This window comes from Amia ocellicauda, chromosome 2 (genome assembly GCF_036373705.1).
Source record: "Amia ocellicauda isolate fAmiCal2 chromosome 2, fAmiCal2.hap1, whole genome shotgun sequence".
Classification (NCBI taxonomy): domain Eukaryota; kingdom Metazoa; phylum Chordata; class Actinopteri; order Amiiformes; family Amiidae; genus Amia; species Amia ocellicauda.
In genome coordinates, this window is record NC_089851.1 from 11380937 (window position 1) to 11406709 (window position 25773).

Here is a 25773-nt window from a genome sequence, read left to right on the forward strand (position 1 = left end):
CCTTTCCAGATTTAGATTAACCTGCTTAAGAATTTGTACCTTTGGATACCCAAGGTTAGAAGTAAGATGAAACAATATTTCTTTCCTGACACAAAGAAGGAAACACACATTTGCCTTTGTGTTTTTCAACTGTCTATCCGGGTCTTATCCAGTCCGAGCAAGGCTGCTATAGAAACCGACGCGCCGTGCAGACCAACATGGACCCGGCGATTCACAAACAGGGACATTGCCACGATGAACAGGAGCAGGATGTGTATGCAAAGGAAATAGAAGACATTGCAAGGTGATAATAGTTGACACTGAAAGGTTTGATTTAGTCTTGCACTTCCACAAAAGCAACCGCAACACAACATGTGCAATGTGTAGGCTAATGTTTTGATTATGAAATAACTCATCGTGCAACAGTGTGTCGATGCTGAAGTAAACGTGCATTCTTGCAGGTATTCCCTGGGGAGTCAGCTGCGCTGCGGGTCCTTTGGGAGGGACGCCTGCACTCAGTGTGATGTCTCTGAAATACCAGCAGTGAAGGAGCTGGCTGCAGTCACCCACACTTTAGCCGAGGTAAATAATACTGGTAACATTGTCGCACTGCAAAACCCCAGTTTCCTTCTGCAACATTGTTTCTGTCCATTAACCTGCATGTGAGAATATAGTGTTTCTATTGCATTACCTAGTAGTAGTATAGTGGTTGTCATTATTATGAGTGTGCATAGGCGAACAGGCAGAGTCTTGTTCTCATGCAATATAGTATGTGTTGTTGTTATTGTCATTGCTATTACTTTTAGTCCGCTTATGCTGCATCTTGTTCTCCTGCAAGATCTTTAATATTATTGTTCCGATAAACACAAACTCCTCCTACAGTGCTAACGCTACACCATGTTGCTGGTGCTTTTTGCACGTATATGATTCATAATTATTGATTTATTATCGATATATCACAATTCCCATTGAATACTGTGGTGGAACCATCAAGATCCTGGCGAAGGGTATAATGTCGTATGGTAGATAGCCAATCTGCAGCCAATCTTACGTGCGATAGCCAATCAGCAGTGAGCTTTACGTGCGATAGCCAATCAGCTGCGAACCTTACGTACGACAGCCAATCAGCAGTGAACCTCATGTGCTATAGCCAATCAACAATGGAGCTTACATGCGCTAGCCAATCCGCAGTACTGATTTAAAACTGTTCGAAAAGATACAGGTGCGTTCCGAGTTCCGAGTTCTGTAGGTCAGATTTGAACATATTTTGTTATTACTGTCGTAAGTCATGCTAAATGTTAAAAGTTGTTACCATAAATTAGCCTATATTTAAACACATATGCCTATACTATATAATACATACAAATTGCATGCACACAGGGTAATGTGCAAGAATGATTCAATCAATCAAATACAAACAATGTAATTAAATAAAGGTAAAATCTCACCCAGGCATCTCTACCTTCTGATCTACGTATACATGGACAATTGCCGATATTTACACATAACAAGGCGATGCTAGATTAAACAACACTTACTCTGTATCCTGATGCTGGCTTGCACACGAAGGCGCATGTTGGAAGAGGAAAACTTTTTTTTATATAAACTAATTGGAGGAGAGCGATGCGGTGCAGGAAATGATGCTGTACTTGAATAATAATGGGCTCTGCGGTCTTTGTCGTAAGTCGAGGTTGTTGTAGGACGCAACGTGTCTGTACCTTCCTTGAAAATACCGGTCAAATACACTGTCTTACCATGTTTTACCATGCTACACTGTACCATATTTAACATTATATTGACTCTGTATCTCCTTCATTAGTCATAAACTAACTAGGTTCTGTCATAAATATTGCACATTAATTTAGTGAGTGCCTGATGACAAACTAACAACTAAGGATTGAGTAGTAGAGGTGTTACTTGTTCATTAAGCGGCGGATGTATGTCTAGCTGCAACTCCACAGACTAATGCGCATGTTCATGGAAATAACCTTTTGAAGGGCAGTATGTTGTAAATAAGTCTTTCTTTCTCAGGACAATTTTATTTAATACTTTACATTTTTTGGAAACTTTCCTGAGCAATTTACACTTTTTTTTTTAAATATGTTCTAGAATTAATTGAACTATACAAATAAGTAATTCAAATAGCATTGGTTTGGTAATTTGATGCGGTATGTGCCGGTACCTCATTATAAAACACTTTAATTTTAAACATATTCTACAAATGTGGTCTTTGTAGAAAGTGGACATTTAAATACATATTTTCCAAAGAGTTCACTGTTTAAAATAAGTTCTCTATCAAAGTGTAAAACATCTTTAAATGGGTTCAGTACGATCAAGGCTTTTGGTACAATCGCATATTTCTGTGAATTAGCTATAAAAACAAACAAACAAACAGCAACAACAGTTTTTATTTGAGTCAATTGGCTGTTTCTGTAAATCAAAACAGATCATGGCTAGAGAAAGATGAATGTATTGTCTAAATGGTAATCTCATACCTTAAAGACACAGTCCAAAGAACACACACACACATCCTATCTTACCTTAGCAAAACAGGCAATTAACTGTTATTATAATACAAAGAAACTAAGGAAGTTAAGTTATAGCGTTTGCTTGCTTGAATAGCTATCCCCTGTTTATTTATTCATGTTGAACTCCTTTCATCTGAGAAGGAAAATTCCAATATATGACTTCAGTCCTATATATAAGACCCTCTACTTTGTTTAACTCCCTGCTGAGTGGACATATGGTAGCTTTGTCCTGGTAAACAGCAAAGCCTTACATGTAAGAGTAGCCTTTAAGAAAAGATAAAATATGTGCTAAGGCCCTCTGCAGCCCTTCCCTGCAGAGATAAACAAATTGACCGACTAGCAGCAGTTAGGGACAATTCCTCTGTACTTCTGAAAAATTCTTCCCAAGACCTTTTGACGTCTGTTTTTAAAATTATTTTTGTGGAGAAAATTGACCTATCATCGAAACTTGTGTGTGTGTATGTATGTGTGTGTCGTGAATAATGTTTAACTTTATTAAATTATTATGTATATATGTAACTCCCTGTTTAGCTCAAGTTAAATTAAATTATTTTTATTTTGTCAGATCAAGTGTTAATTATGTACTGTGTATCTTTTGTATAATTCAGATCTCTTTCTAATTTTTAGTATGTGCCTATGGGATTTAATCTAATCATGTTTTTAAGCCCTTTAACTTTGAAAGAGATGTCTGTGGATGTCTGATAGATTCCTGCTGGTAAGCTGCTGTTTTCAGTTATTACAGGGGCCCTCTCTTCTCTATTGTTATGGTCTCTATGGATGGAGTGGACCACCAAAACAGTCCAACGGATTGACTTGCATGATTAGAGTGCAGTGAATTACCAGTCATCGTCATGTGTGTGGGAGGCATTGCACTGCACGTTGTTAGTTAGTTTGACTATTTCCAAAATGTCAGATTTCAGTTTTGGTGTAAATTATTGTGGTGTTATGCTTACAGAAACAATATAAATATAATATAATATACATCTATACCAGAAACAGTACTTTTAAAGGTATATAATAACTTTACCCATAGTTAAACACAATATAATGCCTCCTTAATCTTATATTTTTCATTTTCCATAGGATATGAAGTCAGTGAAGAGAGACCTGGATTTCCAAATTAAGTTTTTGCAGACTGACTATGAATCAAAACTACAGCAACAATCAATGTCTCTGTACACAAGAATGAATGAAAAAGTATTAGCTTTAGAGCGCCAGCACAAGGAGGTTTGAATTTGTCTTTTTGTGCCTAATCAAATTGAAATTGATATTGATAGTATAAAATGTGACTATTATTTTTTGAATTGTAAAATACAAACAATATTGAGAACTGGAATGTGCTTTATTTCTGTTATCATTAATAGTTAGGCAAAACATTTTAATTCATTTTTGGTAATGAACTATCTTTATCTTAATTTAGAAAGTTGCAGTTCTCCGAAAATGTTACCAGCAGCAGCTTTCTGATGCACTTGTTGTGCTAAGAACCAGCTATAAGGTGGGTGTTGTACTGATATGTGGTATGTATGATTTGATTTATAGTTATTGATTCATTCAATACATTCAATAATGTGTTATGAATATTCACTTTTTTCCCTCATATATATCTTCTTTCTCATGGGCCTCCAATCACTATGAGATCACCAGGTTATGATGACAAAGATCAGTTTACCTAATGTGAGATTAATGTAATTATTAAACGAGATTATCTCATACTGAAAGTATATTGTATATAAATGCATACACTCTGCATTTTGCACAGGCAAAAAAAAAAACTATTATGAGGTTGCTATTATGCATCGTTGCAATTTTAGATGTTGTAGCAGTAAAGAAATACCCTTTAGCTGAAATTATTTTAGCATTATGTTTGTGAAGGAAATTTGTTTTCTTTGCCATTTTAAAAAGGAATCCCAAATTTTAGAGCTACACAACACTAATTTGCCAATGTGTAAGCTTTGTTTTAGTTGTGCCCATGCAGTGTGAAATCAGTTGTTTGAGCCATCTGTTAACCCATTCTTTCTAATCCCCTTTGTTAAATTGGACGTTTTTAGTACCTGAAGTTTATAAATTGTGTATTGTATTTCTTGGATATGTTTATAAAACAAATAATTGCATATCAATTTTCAGTAAACACTTGTCTTTTGTTTGTTTGTTTTTATTTCCAATAATAAGTATTTTATTAATGCATTCTGCCAGTTTAGTCATTGCTGTTTTGGAATGGTGCCAGGTGTCTGGCCCTTGACGTTTGTATCTTGTCGCGTCTGTTATTTTAGGTCATTCCGCACCTTCTGTCTCCACGACGTGCAGTAGATACTTTCAGCATTTGAAAGATTTGTTCAATCAGCCATGCTATTAACTAGTCTGGAATACTAAATCAATGTACATTTCAACCAGTACAAACAGTAAACGTATATCAATAAATGGTATAAATACTAATCATCATAAATAACGGGGAGAAGAAAACAGAACTGGTAGATCAGGTTTCTGTTCTATGCACATCACCATATTCCTTAGTGAGAATCTAGATTTTATGACATTTATTGTATGCTATGTTTCCATGATGTTCCGGAGACCTCCCTGTAGGCTGTCTAATATAAAGATGTCGCTGAGTGGTGGAACAGTATGTAGAAATACATTTTCTGCATGTATTAATAAATGTTACTTGTCTAAATGCTAATTTAGAAACAATTTTAGAAACTTCTTTGGTTTGCTAGGTTATAATATGTATAAATACAGTAATCTGGGTTAGTAGTGGTTTTCAAACATTGTCTGATAATTTTTTTCTGGATCTTGCTAAATTCTATAATTGATGCTCTTTTTGTGAATAAGACTTTGTTAAAGCTACCTTACCAAATCATCCCAGTCATGTCTAGAATGCATTGGTACCCACTAGTGACAAGTCAAAAGGTGTCTAGTTGATGAACAATTTACAGCTGGTCAGTATGTAGTGTAAGGTCAAGTTGTTCTCTTAAGGTCACATAGCAAGTTAGAATCCAGGCAATTACTTTGCAATGGAATACTATCGCAATACATTACTCTGCCTTGCTGTTAATTAACATCTGCGCTGTTTGCTTACTCATGAGGATAACTGACTCAGAGTTTGATTTAATTGCTTGCGATATGTGTTAATAGCTTCAGCGTCTGCAAATAATGTCTGAACCACAATTTATATTTTTTCAATTTTTTTTGCAGAATGTAGGATATGTTTGCTGCTACTGTGTTAATCTTAAATAAAACAATAGATTGCATGTTTAGTGTGATGTTAAATAAGAGCAAATTGAGTCTAATTCTCAAACTGTTTTAAATTGTATTTTTAAGGTCTACTTTTTTACTTTTTTAGTAATATAACATGATGTATTCTGTGGAGTAGCAATACAAATAACTTTCTTATTATTCTTATGTTCTTAGTTATACCTTTGTTTTTGTTTTGTGATGTAGAAATACTATTCAAGAAAAGATGGAAATGACCAGTTTTCTGACACCAGGCAGACAATCAGACTGCATGAACTAATTAATGAAGTCCAGGAGAAAAACGCTCTGATTGAATCTCTCAGTGCACAGCTAAAGGAGTATGAAGAAAAAGAGTTGGAACAGGTATGCTTATTTTCTGTTAAATGTCCCTTTACTGGTGTGGTTCTCTTATTCAGACTCCTGTGCTCTTTGTAGCAAATAGATTTGTTGGATATCTCTGACTTTCACTGTAGAGTTTGAAGCCAGAATATACAAGTTTACTTTTAAGAGTTAACTTAATGAATAATAAACTGTTAATGTAGCACCAAGTCCTGCATTAAATCATTAATTCTTGGAAAACCTATTATTGCAGATACATTCCAGGACACTCTTATATAATTATATTTCTGCAGTGGTAGAGATAGTTATATTTCTAACCTGTGCACGGTACACTTTTAAGTAATGTAGAGATCCTGGTTAGACCAAGGTGAGCTTAATAAGCGGGCTCCTTTTCCTTTCAATATCCTGAAAAGATTACCTACATTTGGAAGCAAAAAATAAGAAAAACAACTTCCAAATTCACCAAAGCATAACAGGGCTTTGTACGGTAGTGAGAGAAATCAAAGTCTCATCTCACCTTCACTTGTGTCTTTATGTTATGACAAGAAAATCTACAAAAAGATTTAATTAATTAGATATTAGGTGTCAAAAGGTGAGGTACCTTCTCTTAATTGCCATTTTTAATGGGTTTCACCAGCCTCTCTTCCCAGTCCCCTTGCCCTCAGTGTTTTAGTTTGATCAAACTAAAGGCTGCTGCTGTGGGCAGATGGTGGAGAGAACACCAGCACAAAACCTGCCACTCAAAGTGTAACAGATGACTGTAGCTGCAGAGAAGTGTCTCTTTGTTCTGTTTGCTAATGAGGGACTCACTGCGACAGGAGACTGCATAGCTGATCATCTGCAGTTCTAGTCTACAACAGATGGTGGAGCCAGAGCTAAGGGATGTGAGTCGAGAACCCAAGTTAAACTGCTCAATTATGAGAAACCCAAATTCCTCCTCTAACTTAGTAATGTGAGAGAATTGTAGATATTTAAAAAAAATAAAAGGACAATCTAGAAATTTTACACTTCAATTCACAAAATTAATTGCAGCATTTATGTGTTGCTTATACAGAAGCTGCTCTGCATACTATCATCTGTTGATGCTCAAACTCTGCCAAAGCAATGAAACCGATGCCCAAGCCTATTAGGTTGAGGAGCAGTTGGTACAATTCCACATTACATGTGTGTTTGTAGTATTTCCATGTTTTCTCATGCGGTTTCCATCTTGTGCAGCAGAGAGCTGAATGAAACTAAACAAGCGTGCCATTTCCCAGTTACCCCATTGACACAGTTACTTTATGTATCACCAGCTTTGCAAAATATGGCAGGGTAAAAACATTTGATTGCATTCATCTAGCTATTTATAGTACATTTGATCTTGAAAATCAAATGTCCAGTACATTTGTTTATCTAGGATCTTTTTCAACATCTAACATCTGTATTCACTTTTATCTAAAGAGAACTCACTAAAATCAAGCTGAACTTATGTCCCTATATACAGTTCAAGCATTTAAAATATTAAATATGAATTATATATATATATATATATATATATATATATATACAGGGAGAGAGAGAGAGAGAGAGAGGGGGGGGTAAGTAGATAGATAAAGATAGTGTCAAACAATACTAATTATAAGAAGACACTTCTATTTGACAGTGATGTGTTACATGTATGTATATTTATATATATATGTAAGTTAGCTGAATGGAGTCCTTTTAGATTATTTGCATGTAAAACAAAACCTTATTCTTTAAAATTAAAAGTTAGCATTCTCTATTTTTATTCAAAATTGTACTAACAAGGTGGTGACTGCTTTCATAAAGAGAAAAAAACAAAACATTAAAACAAAACAAGACAAAAAATTCCCGATGCATTCAAAGCCTTTGAACGCCTGCACAGTCTTAAGTGTGACAGGCATGCAAAGCCATGTTAATGTTCAGAATATGAATTGCCTCCGGGTGGCTCCGGCACAAAGTGGAAAACCAACTGCGTCGGTATCACAGGACCTGATGGACTCCATGCGGCTTCCAGTCTGCAAACTTCACTGCTTTGACATGTGATGTGATCCTCGTGACACTGGCAGCAAAGTCACTGAGGAACGGTACAAAGGCAACAAGCCCCCCCTCTGAAGCTGTGCACTTTGCAAACCCCCTGGTGTTGCCCGTCCATACTCCCCCTCTCTGCCTAGTAACGAAGGGCACTTGTTAGATGCACAGGGAGAGATGTGGGTGGAAAGCCCCAGCTGCCTCCCTGGACTTCCATAATAAATTGACCTGAATGACAGGGGCACACAAACAGTATGATATGTATTATTCCTGTCAATAAAAATGTCCCCATGAATTATGGTCTTTGTATATAATGTACTGGCTTCTTTCTTCCGGCGAAACTCCTCTAAGCCCAAGTTTCCCTTTTTGTGCTTTTCCTTTTATTATTCAGAATAAATCGTAGGAGGCAGAAAGTTGTACGATAGCTTTGTTGTTGAAGACCACTCATATTTGCCTCGCAGCTTGAAGTGCGTGCCTTTTGTTTTGCTGGTAAGAAGTAAAAAGAGTTCTGTAATTTTTCAGATGCACCAGCAGCCTGATGAGGATCCTGAGAAAGAACGGCTCACAAATGAAAATGAAAACTTACAAAATGAGATTGACACGCTGCATGTCGAGATCGAGAGACTCGGAGACAGCCTCAGCTGCAGTCAGAAACAACTGGAACACCTTGGTATTGTAGTGCGATGTTTGACTGTGTTTCCCTATATTTATAACTTTTGTACTTTTGTAGGTTAAATAGGCTTTAGGCAATTAATTGGTTAGTCATAGCCATTAGGTATGTGTGTATTTTTCTTTTTCCATAAGCCATTAAAATGTGTTAATTGTAGACCACCTTATGTAAACGCCCAAGTGAAAACAAATGCAACAAATCATAATCTGTTTTACTAAATAGTATTTCTGTTTTAGTCTTACATGTCTGTGTTGAGGTGTCTTCATGCCATAAATGCATATGACACCATATTAAGACCACTTTTTACTTCAAATAACTTCTCAGTTTGATAATATTCCCAGTAAGTGGGATTCACATAAGAGTCAGTAAACATTTGACAGGTGTATTTTGGCCAAGGATTAATGCAGGTGCTTGGGGTTTTGTTTGCCTAAATGCCTGATGTTAACTTACTGCTTATGTAACTTAGGTAACGATCTGACAATACTTTGTCATGTGTGAGCTTACAAAACAAATACCACACGAACTCAAAATACCAGAATAAATGTTGATCAGACAGGTTGAAAGTAACATAAGTAACAATTTGTCTGCAAACAGACCTACTCTAGTGTCTGTGCCTTCAAATGAATTAGACACAGCAGCTAGTAAATATGAAAAAGATGAATATGACATCAACCATATTCCTAAATGCTGTTTGTTGTCTGATTTAATGGAGCATCCCATCTTTTGATCTACAACGCTTTCAAATAATAAAGAACCACCTGCTAAATGACTTTGTATTGGCTGTGACTAACTCTAAGGGATGTCCAGGGTTAGTATTGCTGAAGAGAATTGGGCACAGACCCACACTTGGCCCTTGAACTTACCCCTTAACATCTATCGGTCCAGCCGGCCGAACAGCAGGAAGGAGCCAGTGAATGTCAAGGGCAGAGCTCGGGGTCACAATCTTGCCAGGACCTTGAGCTACACCGAGTTCAAGTGGACTTTCTCTGGCTGACCTGCCGCACTCAAGAAGAATACAAAAGGATGTGGGCATGTAATTTCACGGTCTGCCTTTTTGCTCTTTTGTTTATAGGTCCCAATTTTCGCATGTTGGAAGAAAAAGCAGGAAAAGATGAAATCACCATTAGGAAGGTACATATCTTGTTTCTGATCAAAATCAATGTTCGTCTTTTTTATTTCTCCCGGTGAGGAAGAACCTCTGGCATGTCTATGTTGAGAGGTGTTGTGGTTTCCTCTTTGCGTCAGGGTTGCTATTGTATTTCTGTCACAGCTTCATCTGAATACATTTCACTTCATTTAAATTTGTATCTAACATTGACTGTTGTAAACAATTAAAGCTGACGACTTTAATGAAAAGTAAAATATAAAGTTATCCCACAAAAGTGATTGTTCCTTAACATTATTTAACAGGACTTTTGATCTCACACAATCAAAAGCCACGATATTCATGCATACTTTATATTAGAAGCTTTTCATTTTAAAACAGATGACCACCCTTTTGGTTCATTTTACATGTATCATATCTAAGAACAATGTTATTGAAGCACCAGTGATTCTTAAATCTTAATAATGCGTGGTTTTAAGTTGTATATAATTATGTTTGGATTTTAAATGTGACACTGTGATTGCATTTCAGTTACAAGCTGAAAATGGGAAACTAAGTACTGAACTAGAAGGAGAAAAAAAAGCATGCAAAAATATGGTAAGTTCAGTTTAATCTATTAATAACTGGTGCACAGAATACATATATCTATATAACATGTATACATTTAATGTGTTTGGAAATGTTGCATAATCATATAAGATGATAACATGTTAATGTGCTAGTGAGTCTAACAAATCATGTTACATGTTACATTTGTTGTTTTGTTCACCATGTAGTGTCTTTCAGAAAACATTTGACACTTTTGGGGTGCAAGAAAAAATAAATAATAAGAACTCCACTGGGTAATCAAAAAACAAACGATGACTAGAAAAGCACCAGCCAGTGTCACGTTTTTTATGATTTTTATTTTGTATAATAATCCTCTTCAGGCTTCTGCGAACATATGTATTCGCTACATCTTATTGATGTCAGAGCCTCATTCAGAAGGATGAACAAAGCTCAGCACAGTTACGGGATCAGCTCACTTGGTCCAGAGACAGTAGAGATTTCTGTTGGTCGAGAGCAGCCGGTCCATCTATTCTAATTTTGATTAGATGTTTTCTTTGTTAATTTTTCTTTTTTTGACTTAAAGATGAACTGTGCGGCCTAACTGTTCAGCATTTTTGGATCTGTGACAGCAAACTGCAGCTCTGCTTATATAGTTTAGAATTGAAACAAAATGAGAAAAGGCCCGAGGGCTTCCTGCCGGCAGCCCTTTCTTCAGCCTCCTGACTGTTTCTCACCCTGTGGTTCTCTCTAGCTTGCACTTGCTAAACAGAAGTGCCAGAGATGCTTTTGTTTTTGATGAAAGTGTTGTGTTTAATATGCTTAAAAAATGTATCTTGTTAAATGTGGAAAAACATATATATATATAACAACAACCACAGAAAATCACCATCAGCATTTATTTTAATAATTGCATTTATTTTAATCATGTGACCAGTACAGCTTGTGGCAAATTAATTTAAGGTCACTGTTTCATAGAGATTTCAGGAAAGTCATATACATTTTTCATTTTTTTTTACAAAAAATGAAAGATGCTGAGAGATTACTGAAAGTGTCATGATGGATAGCAACTGGTAGGTGAAGTAAGTGATGTCTAAATTATTGTACGGTTTCTTATCAGTTTAACATTAGAACATAAAAGTTAATAGTTAAACATAATAATGTGTATCAGACTGCAGATAAGAGCAATGCATGGACAAACTTCATCTTTAATCTGAGACATGAAACACCATTTGGTAAATGGGTTTCATTGGCATTACTTTGATGTCTACTGTAAAGGTATCATTTTGATCTTTTACTACCATTATAAAGATTCATTATCTGCTTGTTGATTAACTGAACTGGTTTCATGCCAAAACTTTTTCAGAACATTTTAAAAACCTTTACAGTTTCATTTGAAATGGAGAGAACTGAATTTGAGTCAGCATCAGTCTGAGGGATGATGATGGAATGAATAGCATTGGAATTAGAAAAGTATTAAAATACTGTGCAACACTTGTATTTTGATAAAAATATAATTGACATGCAACAAAACCTGTAAAGTAAACCAACTTCACTATTAACATACTTCTTAGTTACTGATATATAAGAATTTATTACACAGATGTAAACTAATCTTTAAAAAGAGAGCATTTTTATATGTTTACTTTATTTGTCATTAAAGAAAAAAATGATCCCTGAAGTAGCTGCTTCTTTGCTTTATATTTTAGAAGTTACTATAATAATTTTACAATTGGGAAAAGGGCACCTTGTGTTGTCAGTAGGTGTGTTGCTCTGTAAATGTTATGATGACCATTTTTAGCTGAAAGCACGTCAGTGCCTCTGTGCCAATGAATATGTGACAGCCATAGCTGACTGTTGATATATTTTATGTGCTTAAACAAACACAAAACAAACGAGCAGGAATAGAAAGGTTATGGCATGAGAGCAGATGGTGCTCAAGACCTTTAATACATAAAAATAAAGCAAACCTACTAATAAAGACTTCCTTAATGTCATTTCAATCATCAGTGAAAAGCATTATGCATTTTTAGTGTAGCGATTCAGGTTTTTTTCTTTTATCTTTCATTGTCATAGTATCTTTTGTTCTATGTCTGGCAAACTCAATGTTAAGTTCTACATGGGATTTGTGCATAAAAATGTAAAAATTGAACTTTTTTGCATTATTTTTGTGACTTTGATCAATGATGCAGAAAATTTGTTTCCATTGCTGGAAATCTCTGAGGGAGGTTTCTAATGAGAAACCATAGGATTTCCCAGTGTTTCTTCAGAAAGCACAGCTGGATGTAAGCTTTTCCTGGTGAAAAGACTTAATAGCCACAGCCTAACCACTTGACTTCTGACCACAAGTCAAAAAGATCAACGCTTAGTTTTACCATTTTAGAATTCCTTATGATGAATTATGAATAGATCTCGGACACAAGCAGAAACCTATTTATTTATAAATATGGAAAATCAGCTACAAATAAATTCAAATTCATTTTAAGGGTTTTTTAAAGCTTAAACATCGTTTCTCAATAAACTACATCATACTTACAAGTAAATATTAATCTCTTTTAAGTATTAATAAACAGTAAATTATATTAAAATTCTCAATCCAATGTGTTTCCAGCTCTTTTAAACACTGAATGATTTTAGGAACTACTTTATATATGGTTTACATATATAGGCTAATACTATATAATTATAAATGTACAAACAGAAATCTAACATATATTGTAGAATGTCAATATTGAATGTGAGCAATGAAAAACTATTATATTAAAAAAGAGACTTACATGTTTATTGGTGTAATGAAGATAAGTCATAAATATATATAATAGATTTGTGCATGACAGCAATTTCTTCCCATGTATTCATACCCCAGTTGCAGTGTAAATACAAATTTAACAAATGCAGGTGTACTCTCAGTATTGTCCTGTACACATAAAGTAAAAATAAAACTGTTTGGTATCAATAGCATAACTGTCTAAAAATTAATTTCTAAATACCTAACCATATATTCAAGTCAGTGCATTCTGAATACTCCTTTGGCTTTGATCACATGGAGGAGGTGCTTCAAGCAGGCCGTTTAATATGTTGATCAACATCTCAGGACGCATATTTGACCACTCGTCCATGCAGAACCTCCTCAGTTCAGGTCCTCCTTGTTGGGTAACTTGTGGACTGCTTTTTCACCACAAAGCATCTAATGAAGTCTAACATGGATACCAGGACCAGAGGTTGAAAAACAGATCTGTCTCCATAATTCACTGTGGGAATGCCAGTGATCTACTTTTTTCATACCAAATGTATCATCAGTTACCGTATTAAGAGAGCTTTTTAATTATAGTTTTTTTCCATCTGAAAACACAACATGGTATCAATCAATTTAGGAGAAATCCAGGTGCTTTTTTTGGTGAATCCAACATTTGTTTTGCACAGGAATCATCTGTATATTTGACACAAAAAGAAATAGCACATTATATCCACTGTGACGCATGAAGGCAGAGGACTCAATTTGCATGTAATTACATTTACAATTTTTACACTTACTTGGCAGTGACATAATTTCATAGTTTGTAAATGCATTGGCAGCAAATGGCAGGTGTGGTATGGCTAATTTAGTCCATGCAGGTGAACTACCCCTAAAAGTATGCAACCAGTGTGGCTAGATATCCAGAGAGGTTGTGCACACACAGTTGAAGGAGAATGGTCAGTGGTTAGGTGTCCTTAGCTGCCTTTCACTAATATTACGTGGCAGAGACCCTCTTGTAGCTTGATGTAGGTGACTAATTGAACTACTTTCCCTTATTACTGATTAGCAGAGGAGTCAGGCACAGTGTTACACACGGCCTTTGTTCTAAGTGTTTGCAGCTGTCTATCTAGTTTACAAGCACCATCACATTATTGATTCAAGCCCTGTAAATGACCAGTAGCAAGGTGGCAAAGAACCATCTGACAAAAACTCTGTAAGTTCCTGAACAAAGTCCTGTTTACAGGTAGCTGTTAACTGTGACCATTATGAAGCCTGTATGCAATGAAAATATTACAATATCGCAGCAGGCCCATATAGCAAACATGCTGAATATGGTTTAAAAACATGCTGGGGCATCCCACCAAACTTGATTCGACTTGATGGCCACACTCACTGCCTCTGTTGCATGGGTCTGAAACATGACTGTGGAAGAGCTGTGTGTCTCTGTTTGCCATACAGGTATGATGAGAGTGTGTCCCGGTCACTCTTGAGGCTATTGGTGTTCAGGGAGGAGGTGCAGACCCTTCTCCTTCACACCCCAGATCACTCCTAGGTCTGGGAAGTATTATTAGCCAATCGATCATGTTTTTTTGGTGTCACCTTGTGAGCTCATCTGATTCACACAGGGCAATCAAGAAACTCCACATCAGCATGTTTTTAAGTTGGCAGTGGGCGTTATTATTATCCTTACAGTGGAATCTGTATATTGTAACGATATGTCCACTTGCCTTTCATGTACCTCTATTTTCCCCCAAGGATTGTTGCTCATATATGATGCATATAGTGGAAGACATGTTACTCATTGATTCAATTTGTTGACTAGATTTCATTAAAAAATTATGTTGATTTCCATACAACTTATCCTTACATTGTGTATGTTTGTAAATTAGTTTCTGATATTTTTTTGGAGGGAGGAATACATACCATTATCTATGTTCTTGCATAGATTAGTCTATGACATAACTTGTAGTTTTTGTATTCTCTAAAATTGCTTCATTCATTCAACACTCACACAGCAGCCGATTAGTTACAATAACATAAAGACACCTATACCTCTGAACAATTTGTGAATTTGTGATATAGTATACCATGCAGGTTGGAGGACTAATTGAAAACATTTTGTTTCTACAGTTAAAGAAAATGAAAGAAGATATGGAAAAAGAAATTGAAAGTTTTCAACAATCTATCAAGGAACAGGTAAATATGTGTATGTGTGCAAATAATCATGGCTTCATCAAGTCCTGTCTATCTTTTAAACTTAGTGTTTCAAAGTCATATCAGGAAGGCCAGTTGCTCAATCAATATAAATGTCAGACTCTTAAAGCAAAGAAAAAGGGATAATATGTGAATGCTGTGTCTCTTCAGTATTGATTTTAGCAATGTGGGCTTGTTAAAGTACAACCTGTAGCATTGTGTTAACAGTAACATCCATTGATCAGGATGATTCTGTCTTTTGTGCCTCTTTTATAGCATGCAATGGCATGGTTATAGGTAAACTAACAATGTTACAAATACTATTATTTATGTCCTTGTTGTCTTCTACATTAGCTTTGCTATTAATGCTATAACTTAATGTATGGGTGTTACATATAAGTGATGATATGAGGTCATGTTTCACTGATAAATAAACATCAAAGAGTGTGGATAGAGGTGGATAGGAGGGTGGATTAGGGTTATTGTAAAATATCATAAAGGTAGAAATACCATACTTAGTAATACTTCTGGTGGAAGAAAAGAACATGCATGGTATTTGTTAGACCTTCCATTGCAGATTGATGTTGTTGTTGTTGATTTTGTTTTTATGATGTACTGTTAGAGAAGGGAACCCTAGGGGAATGCCTGGCATTAGGTGAAGCAGTCCAACTGTCTGATATTGTATTTAATATTGGACTTTTATCTTACAAATTCATAGTCATACACAGGAAAATATCTGGCCTTCATAATTTCATATTGATTCAAATATAGTTATGATAATTTGTAGCAGTTATATTTTTTCAACTTTATATTAATTTATCTGCTTTAAAACAAATGTATTAGGTATGTTTAGGAACTGTTAAATAAATGCACTATTGTACCTTAAATGTACTGTATATACAGTTAGGTCTATAAATATTTGCACAGTGACACAATTGTCATCATTTTGTCTCTGTATGCCACCACAATGGATTTGAAAGGAAACAATCAAGATGTGCTTGGGTGAATGGTGTAGGAATTACACCCATTTTTAGATGTGGTCCCCCCAATTGTAGGGGCTCAAAAGTATTTGGACAAACTAACATAATCATGAATTAAATTGTGAGTTTCAATACTTGGTTGCAATACTTCCTGCTTGTTTTTGGGGTGTTTTGCCTTCAGTTTTGCCTTCAGCAAGTGAAATGCTGCTCAAATGGATTCAGGTCAGGTGATTGACTTCCATTCCATTCCAGAACATTCCACTTCTTCACATTAAAAAAGTCTTGGGTCACTTTCGCAGTATGCTTCAGGTCATTGTCCATCTGCACTGTGAAGCACTGTCCAATGAGTCCCTCTGTATTTACTCTGGTGAAGTCTTCTCTTGATTGTTGACTTTGACACAGATACTCTACCTCCTGGAGGGTGTTCTTGATCATCCACCACAGTTGTTTTCCATGGTCTTCTGGGCCTTTTAGTGTTCCAGAGCTCACCGGTACGTTCTTTCTTTTTAAGAATGTACCGAATAGTTGATTTGGCCACACCTGATGTTTTTGCTATCTCTCTGATTGGTTTGTTTTGAGTTCGAAGGCAAAACTGAAGGCAAAACGCCCCAAGAACAAGCAGGAACTAAAGACAGCTGTAATGCAGGCCTGGCAGAGCATCACCAGGGAAGAAACCCTGCATCTGGTGATGTCTATGAGTTCCAGACTTCAGGCAGTCATTGACTGCAAAGGATTTGCAACCAAGAATTGAAAATCACATTTTATATAATGATTATGTTAGTTTGTCCAAATACTTTTGAGCCCCTACAATTGGGGGGGCCACATATAAAAATTTGTTGAATTCCTACACTGTTCACCCAATTTGAATGTAACTACTCTCAAATTAAAGATGAAAATCTACACTTAAAGCACATCTTGATTCCTTTCAAATCCACTGTGGTGGCGTACAGAGCCAAAACGATGAAAATTGTGTCCTTGTCCAAATATTTATGGACCTAACTGTATATAGACAGTGTTTGAGTAGCCTGTATGAGATGCAAACCACCATATTTTATTTGCAACATGCATAGTATTACAATGGATCACCACCTCTACCTATTCATACATGTCACATGATAGATTCTGTCAACAAACTGACCACATAGAGACGACAGGCTCAAATGCAGAGAAAGTGGAATGTGAAGCAGCTGACAAAACAAAGTGATGGTGTGGAGTGGAAGGGCCCTGATTCATTGTGTTGTACAATGGGGAGTTGAAAGTCCACTTAAAGAAGAGCTAACAATACAGGCAGGAAAGTGCCTGTTATTATAGATATTTATCATTTTCTGTGAAAATCTTATCATATATACTGTATATGCTATCCGGTGTTGTATTGTTTTTCTAACACATCTGTATTAACTGTTTGAATTCATATTTTGAGCTGCATTTTAAAAAGCATGCTTGTGACTGTGATGGTGGTACACATGAACATGAATAAAATGATCAACCATATTTATCAGCACTGAAAAGGGTTCATCGCTACTCCATGTTCAGCCAGTGCCTTCATATGTGGCCATTAAATCACCACACCAAAGCTTCCATCCTATGATTATTCCCATCTCTCTCCAGCTGAGAGAATGACACATTCATCCAGGGATATCTAACAATGATGAGTTTCTAGATGTATTTTCTTGTGATTTTCTTGTGACTGTTGTGGAGCAAATGGAAATTTGTGACACCCTTCCAAGAATAGGTTGTGCATTATCGGATGAACAATGCACTCAGTCCTCTATTCTCTAAACTACAAAGATAGATCTTTAAATACTCCCACTTCTTAGATTCCCTCTTGGTTTCCTTGGAAAGGTAACTGTTTAGAAAAGCTAGTAGTTTACATGCCCTTCACACCTCCGCAGACATGCAGACAAAAACAGCTAACAAGAGAGACCACAAAGACATTTTGATTTGCCATGCTTAGAAAGGTTTAATTTTGTCATAAAGACATAGCAATTGTAATGAAATCATACTAACTAGAGTGTGTTTATTTACTCATACAGAACACAATACATTTCCCAAGGGTCATAGATTTGTTTTTTATTTCAGTTATGTAAATTATTTAAAGACAGACTTATATTTTAGAATTCTTAACTCTATTTTGTACAAAACAGGATTGAGAAGTTAGATTGTCAATACATTTGTATTATTTATTTATGAAAATCTGTCTGTTTATTAAAATCTGTTTATTTATCAATATCCTTCCATTTGTATTCATCCTGATGGTGGAGGTATTTCAGGGTTTGTTAATGGCATATTTTTAATTTCTTGACATTAGACGCTTGCCCAGCAGGATTCAAAAAAGAAACTGGCAGAAACAGAAAAAGAAAAACAGGCTTTGATTCAACAGGAAGAGATGCTTAGAAGAGCTACTCAGCAAAAATCTGTAAGCGTTTTGTATGCTTTTCTGTGATCGCATCTATTCCTTATTTGAAATAAGAACTTAGTTTGAACACATTTTATTTTAATTTAATTTCCCAATAGGCAACAAGTGGTGATCAAGAGCTACTAGCACAGTTTGAACAATCTCAAAAGATTGAGAAGCAGCAGAGAAGACAAATTGAAAGGTAACATTGATAATATGTGGCATGCATCAGCATTTGTTGTTATTTTAAATATCTGTCATAGAAAACCTTACCTCCTTTTAAATTATTATGTGTCTCCAGGATTTCATTCCGAATGAGCTCTCAGTTGCTTAGTAAATCCCTTAATTAGATCATTTTAATTGGCTACAAAGTTGGTAGTATGTTACTGGTACATTTAAATTTCTGACTCTGAACTTTATAAATGACTTGCAATGAAGTAACTGAGAGATCATTTTGAAGCAAAATCAGCAGGCACAGGCACAGGCACAGGCACAGGTCCATGTCTGGAAAATCCTGCCATACTTCATTCTGTAGAGAATGGGAAGTTACGAATTCTACATAAAACACTGATTGGAGTGCTTACTTCGTCATGATGTAAAATCCTGAAAATTACTTTTTTTATTTTTTTATTTCCCAATATATTGTGCTACTTGCTCTATGAACATTTTGGGTAAAAACTCAAAATCCTGACATTTCTAAATACTGGATCATCTCAGTACATTATCAGAAGACTGTGCAGGGTGGAAAATATAACAAAAAGCTATACAACCGCTAGGGAGCTTGTCTTATAGTCAATAGGTAAGATAAGTTTCACATTTTTCCAAAATTGTCTACATTGTGTGGGCCACTCAGTGTTTAAAGTAACAGAAAATAAAACACTTGAACAAATACCGCTCATCTTTCTTCAGTGCTGATGTGACTTGTTTACTGTAGAAGAATTTGACAGATTTGACAGGGATTTCATTCTGCTACCTATTGCTGTAGACTTAAGGGATGCTGTACACCCAAATTAATATAAATTCTCACCTCTATATCACCAGTTCAGTCAGATATAACTTCAGAATTTTTGCACTGGAATACAAGACATGTGTGAGGATCAATGTGTCATACTAATGGATCTCAATATATTGTCAGTTAATATCCATTCAGAACCATTCCAGACCTTACCCTCACCCTAAAAAGACATAATCTTGATAAACATGTGTCTCTGCCCTTATCCATTAACAATGCTCTAATTCTCATGTAGGGTTTAAAACATGAAAATCTTTCCAGAATTTTGGTTGTATGAAGTCTTATCCTAATACATTAACACAAAAACCTAAAACAACCATCATGTAATTACTGTATACCAGTTTACCGATACCAGGGATAATCAGGTGTCTTCAAATTTAGCCACTAATTTCATGTTTATTTATTAATTTGCTGCATGCCTTTATCCAAAGCTATGTATTACACATCTTGAAAATATCTAAACTTGGTTGTTTTGTTTTTGTTTTATTCTCATAGCCTCAAAATGCAGCTGGATCGCGCAAATCGAACCTGGGAAAAGAAGTTTGAAATTCTTAAACAAAGGTGCTGTCTTTTAGTGAATGCTATAATGTGGATACATGAGCTTATGTATATGACAATGTTAAATCCTCACACTCGTATTGTTTATTTACTAAACTATAAACCATAGCTAATATATTGCTTTCATTAACTGTTCAGCTTAATTGCCTTTGTTCAATCGTCCTTTTCTGTCAAGACTTCGTTTTAAAGTCAACCTACCAACAGACGTGAAGAAAGTAGTCAAATAAAGTTGATATTGAGACTGAACAAATGAACACAAATATATTAAGCTTTCAGGATTTTTTATTTTTTATTTTAATTACCTTTCCTTTTCCTTTACTACATTCTGTAAACGTGAAGCTTCCACGCGATAAAGGATGAGATGTTTTTGCGCCAGACGCTGCAACGACAGGCCGCTACACTGCACCACACTTCCATCAGCTATGTGGTATGTACTATAATTGTATGAGGAAAGAGAGATAGGAGGGTGGTGGGGTAAAATAAACTTTATTAACCAATTAATTCAAAACAATCCTAAAAAAGCACAAATATATTCCATAACATACATATATTTCATAATGCACAAAGAATGATTTACTATAATAACCATATGTTTCTAAAATGCATGAATGCAGTTTTCCTTTGGTATGTTTCTTTATAATCAGAGGAGTGTGTATTTGGTCTCTTCTGTTCTTCCTTGTCCGAGACAAAAGCACGCAGAAATAAGAGAAAACAGAAATTAACAGGTGCAGCTCCATTAAACCCTCCACCTCCTTTCCTGATTGTTGTTGCCTTATAAATATTCATAGGTTTTTGGCTCACATTGGTTTATTCTCACTTACCCTGATTATGTCTCTCACATTACTTTATTTAACCTCTACAAGAGCAGAATTGACATTAAATCAGTCTTGTAAAAAGGAAGAAACAGAATGAAGATTAGTTACCGGAAGAAAGTACTATTGTGTATAATGTATTGGACATATTCTAGTTATGGTACATGTATTGTGTAGGCCTACATGTCATAAAAAGGTTGATCAAGTACCTTTAGTGGAGTAGGGTACATGTTTTAGAAAGAGAAACATGTTAAGCCACCTATGACCTTGCAGATGCCTGGTGCAAATGTCACCAAGATGCATGATGCGCGATATGAATCAAAATCAGCTTCCATCACAAGGTTATTTCTATTTAATCTGGCTGTGTGTGGTAGGAACCATTTAAAAAAAAATGTGCCAAAGTTCAAGGTGCTGTTTGATGGTCACTGTTGCACATGTTTGAATGTTTTAATTACTCTTGAACTGGAGTATTTCCAGTTCATGCCTAAAGCCAGAGTGTTTCTGATGTACAGATTGACACTCCTGGTGCCCATGCTAGGAACCCAGGAGAGGAGGGACTCGGGACATCTAATTGTGCCTCTGGACTACCACTGGTTTGTTAAATCTGTTTCTGGGTATTAATTTCTGCTGTGTTGGTTTGCTGCACATTATATGAATGCAATATTTTCTTCACTAGCCTGACAAATCCGTAAGAACTTCACCACAGATGGACAGAACCAAAGACGTGATCGATGTCAGTGTTCTGAGCGGAGCTGGGACAGACGCCTTCACATCCAGAGGTTAGTGTCGCTCTGCAAGACTCGATACAGAGATGTAAATTGCCTAAACTGCCTGTGAAAATAGATGATTCTCTGAATGTTAACAAGTGAGCCTTTATAAACACCGATTTTAACCAGATGTGAATACAGTGATGATCTGACAATATCCGTAATGATTCAATAATTACAATATCTTTCTGATTTACATGTGATGTGCTTTATGAAAGTATTATAAAGTTACTAGCCTTTTGGTCAGCAAAACCTATTTTAGAACGAGAGATGTTGGCGGTTATCATGTTTGTTGTGATATTTTTAATCTCCAAGGACCTCCAAGCTTCATCTGAAACATCAGATTGAGGATTTAATTTTAAAATGGTGAATTACAAATTATTATTATTTTTTAATTGAAGAAATATTTACTTAAATAAGTATGAATAAAAAGAAAGATCCAGTATATATAATAATGCCTATTAAATGTACTCCTATACAGCACAATACATTTAATTGCTGCTTTATATCAAATAAAGTGTAAAAATGTAAAAATATGATTCAATATTACACATTTTATTGTTATAGCTGATTTAAAACGTGTATTTCCTACAGGGTTTTTTTCTTGACAGTAACACATGGAGTATCTTTCTCACAATGCAGCTCTTAATCTCTCTATTTGTGAGCTATTGACTTTTTGATAATTGGGAACTTCGCTAATGAGCTAAACAGACATGACTCTTATAGATAACAGAAAGACTTCATTCTTCCTGTCAATATGGAAGCGCTCAAACAAAAGTATTTGATGCACAGAAGCCAACAAATTAATCTGGAAGATTACATTGTTGTTTTGCTAAAGCATTTGAACAATCCAATACCCAAAGACAATGAATCTGTGTTCTTGTGTAGTTATACATACATATATATCCCCATTTACTCCCAGTGATGCAGCTTTCAGCTTCTTCTGGTAAATCATATTCATTAGTCCAGAGTTCTGTATAGATACTTTGAATGTTTTTTTTTCTTTGTTTGTTTTTGTGAATAACTTGCATTTTCAAGATAGTGGTGTACAATTTATGTTTTGTTTTACAAATACTTGCAATATCTGTTAAGCAACAGGCAAATTTATTATTGATAGATAGTGCAACTCTGTGGATTTATCTACTTGTCTACTTAACTCCTTAACCACACTAGACATTACACAACGTCTATAATCTGCAAGCCTTGTAATAGAAGGTCTGGCAGGGCCCCTGATAAACTATAATAGAGTCTGTCTATATCTTTGACAAGCAGCGTGCTGGAGGGTGACAAATTTAAAAGCCACTGGTCTTCAGCAGGAAGAAATGGACTGTGGCACTGACCTTTGCAGAATTCAGCGAGCCCCTGGACTAAACCATGGGAATTCAGAGCATAGATCACAATTGACACTCTTTAATTGAAACATTAGAGATAAGGCACCAGCCAGTGCAAGACTTGTCACTTGGAGAGATTCTGCAAACATTGTCACGAAGCAAATTGTTTTTATTCTATGGGGAAGCAAACTAAGGTGGTCTTGATTATTGAGTCTTTTAGTGAGAAAACATTACATATTTTTTTCTATGATTTGCCTTTATTATTTGTTTTAGAAAAATGTGCGGTTGATTTAGAGGGTTCTTGTCTTTAAGGTTTTTAAGCTCAATAATTATTGTATAAATTATTGTATAAATCATATTAATTATCTTAATTATAATACATGTACATGTTACCTGCAGCACATTCATTTTTGAAATTATCTCAGTGGAAGATAGATAGATAATATACTTTTGTCTTTTCACAAATCAAAACAAATACAAATATTAGTATTTATTTTAATATTATAACGTGGACATGAGATTACATTTCCTGGATTATAGCTTTAAATCAGTAGTTTTCATGTATACTGAACACCTTATTATGAATTTTCTGTTAAAACAGGTTCTGGACATGTTTATTTTTTTAAGTTTAGACCAAGCATTTACTTCTGCTTAAAAAAATAAAATGTTTTGTGGCCAGCAACTCAGATTACAATTGAACTGTGCAAACAAAGTAGATACAAAAAAAAAAAAAAAAAAAACAACAACTGCTGAACCGTACAAGCATAATAAATTGTGTAAGTTTTTGTTACTGAATACGTCTTGCCCATATGCTGCACTACAAAGCCACGTGAAAGAGGCATTTACAAAATCAGGCCCACCACATTAAACAGAAAAACAATCTTTATTCATGGTAACTTATCAGTCTCAATTAATCAACCTTAACAATAGAAATTCTGATGTGTTCAAGCAACCTGAAAGCTATAGGTCATCACCGGGGCAGCATTGTCTCTTCTTGTCTGCTTTTAAACTTGCAACTTTTTGTTAAGTACATAAAAACATATACTTGTGTTTTATCTGAACGTTTTAACAAAAGCTGACTCCCGAGTTCGAGTGTATAATCTATGGAGCTTCAGAGCTTTTTAACATTAAACACAGACTGTCTTCCCAGTCCCATTTGACCATTTCTTCTGTGCTGCTATGTGAATAGTATTGTGCACACCATACCAATGGTATTGAAAAGGGGTAACCATTGGTTTGATTCGGTTACACGGTTTAGTTAAGTGCCCCCTCCCACTGCCTTGGGGTCTATGAAAGGTCTGTGACCTGTTTAGAATTGCCAAGGGAAATGTCATGTCGCCCCTCCCAATGGGAGTATCTGTATTCATTTGATCGGTATAAAAAATGATTGGGGATGGTTAGATCACTGCTTTTGAATTGCAATTTATAGCACTTTACAAAAATGCACATTGTTGGAAAAGAAAACAGGGAAATGTTTCTTTCCAAATTGCATTACCTGTGAAATGCTATTAGCCTTTTAAAGACAACTCCTCTCTTGTTAAATTTTATAGATATGATATGAATATGTATAATTAACTTCGTATTGTTTTATTTTGTATATATTAAAACAAAGTATATTTATTTTACTTAGAGTGTATGTTTAACTTAATATTCCTTGAATGTTAATGTAAGTATCACATTTTATATTTTAGAATATCTACAAACCATACAAAAAAAACTTAGATAATGGTAAGAACTGATTTATTTGTGCAAGAAATGTTCAATACACGAAAGTAAAATATTTAATTTTTACACCGGATTGCATTGTTTTATTAATGCATTTTGATCAAAGTATTTAGATTTTCATTGTATTTTGTAGTTTATATGTCTATGCTGTGTGTAGTGAATAGAAATCAAGTAAGTGATTTACTGTTCTTTCCAGAATCCCAGATAATGTCTGAAGATGAGGAAGAGGATGCAAGTTGCAATCTTCCTTTGCCATGCCCACCATCCAGTTACAGGCAGACTACCCCACACCAAGTACTCCACTAACTAATGCACCACAGTAAATACCTGCTGGGTTTTATACATGCATAAGAAAGAATTAAACATACTCTCATATTCTAACAATAATGACTTGCTGTATTAATTAACATATGATCTTCATACCATAAAGCTGTGATCACTCAAATAGCTAGTTAAACAATTAAATAATGTCAGTACCCATAATAAAATTACACACACACACACACACACACATATATATATATATATATATATATATATATATATATATATATATATATATATATATATATATATACAGAATGTTGTAATTGAATTCCATAATATTAAAATAAATACATTTCTGGATCAGTTTTATGTAGTAAATGTGGTAGCATTACTTTTTTTGCTTTTCAAAATATTCAAGTAAATGTAGGTCTTTCCAGTATGTTGTTTGGATGCACCTTACAAGTTCATGAGTATTTCCCCAACATCAGGACTGTAAATAGATAATGTATTGTATAATGCATTGTGTGTTGTTTCTGTTTTTTATGAATGTAAATAGAAGCTAAATTATTT

General features: G+C 35.1%; 1 protein-coding gene across 1 annotated transcript; it reads left to right on the forward strand.

The window, feature by feature from the left end:
• Window positions 1-157: 157 nt before the first annotated feature.
• c2h10orf67 (chromosome 2 C10orf67 homolog) lies at window positions 158-25455 on the forward strand. The gene is made up of 16 exons (XM_066689151.1): window positions 158-283; window positions 441-561; window positions 3591-3734; window positions 3928-4002; window positions 5943-6098; window positions 8628-8775; window positions 9848-9906; window positions 10412-10477; window positions 15294-15359; window positions 18645-18752; window positions 18851-18933; window positions 20239-20304; window positions 20641-20728; window positions 21626-21706; window positions 21790-21892; window positions 25133-25455. The coding sequence occupies exons 1-16, from the start codon at window positions 198-200 to the stop codon at window positions 25240-25242; spliced, it is 1560 nt and encodes a 519-aa protein (XP_066545248.1). The 5' UTR covers window positions 158-197; the 3' UTR covers window positions 25243-25455.
• Window positions 25456-25773: the final 318 nt, after the last annotated feature.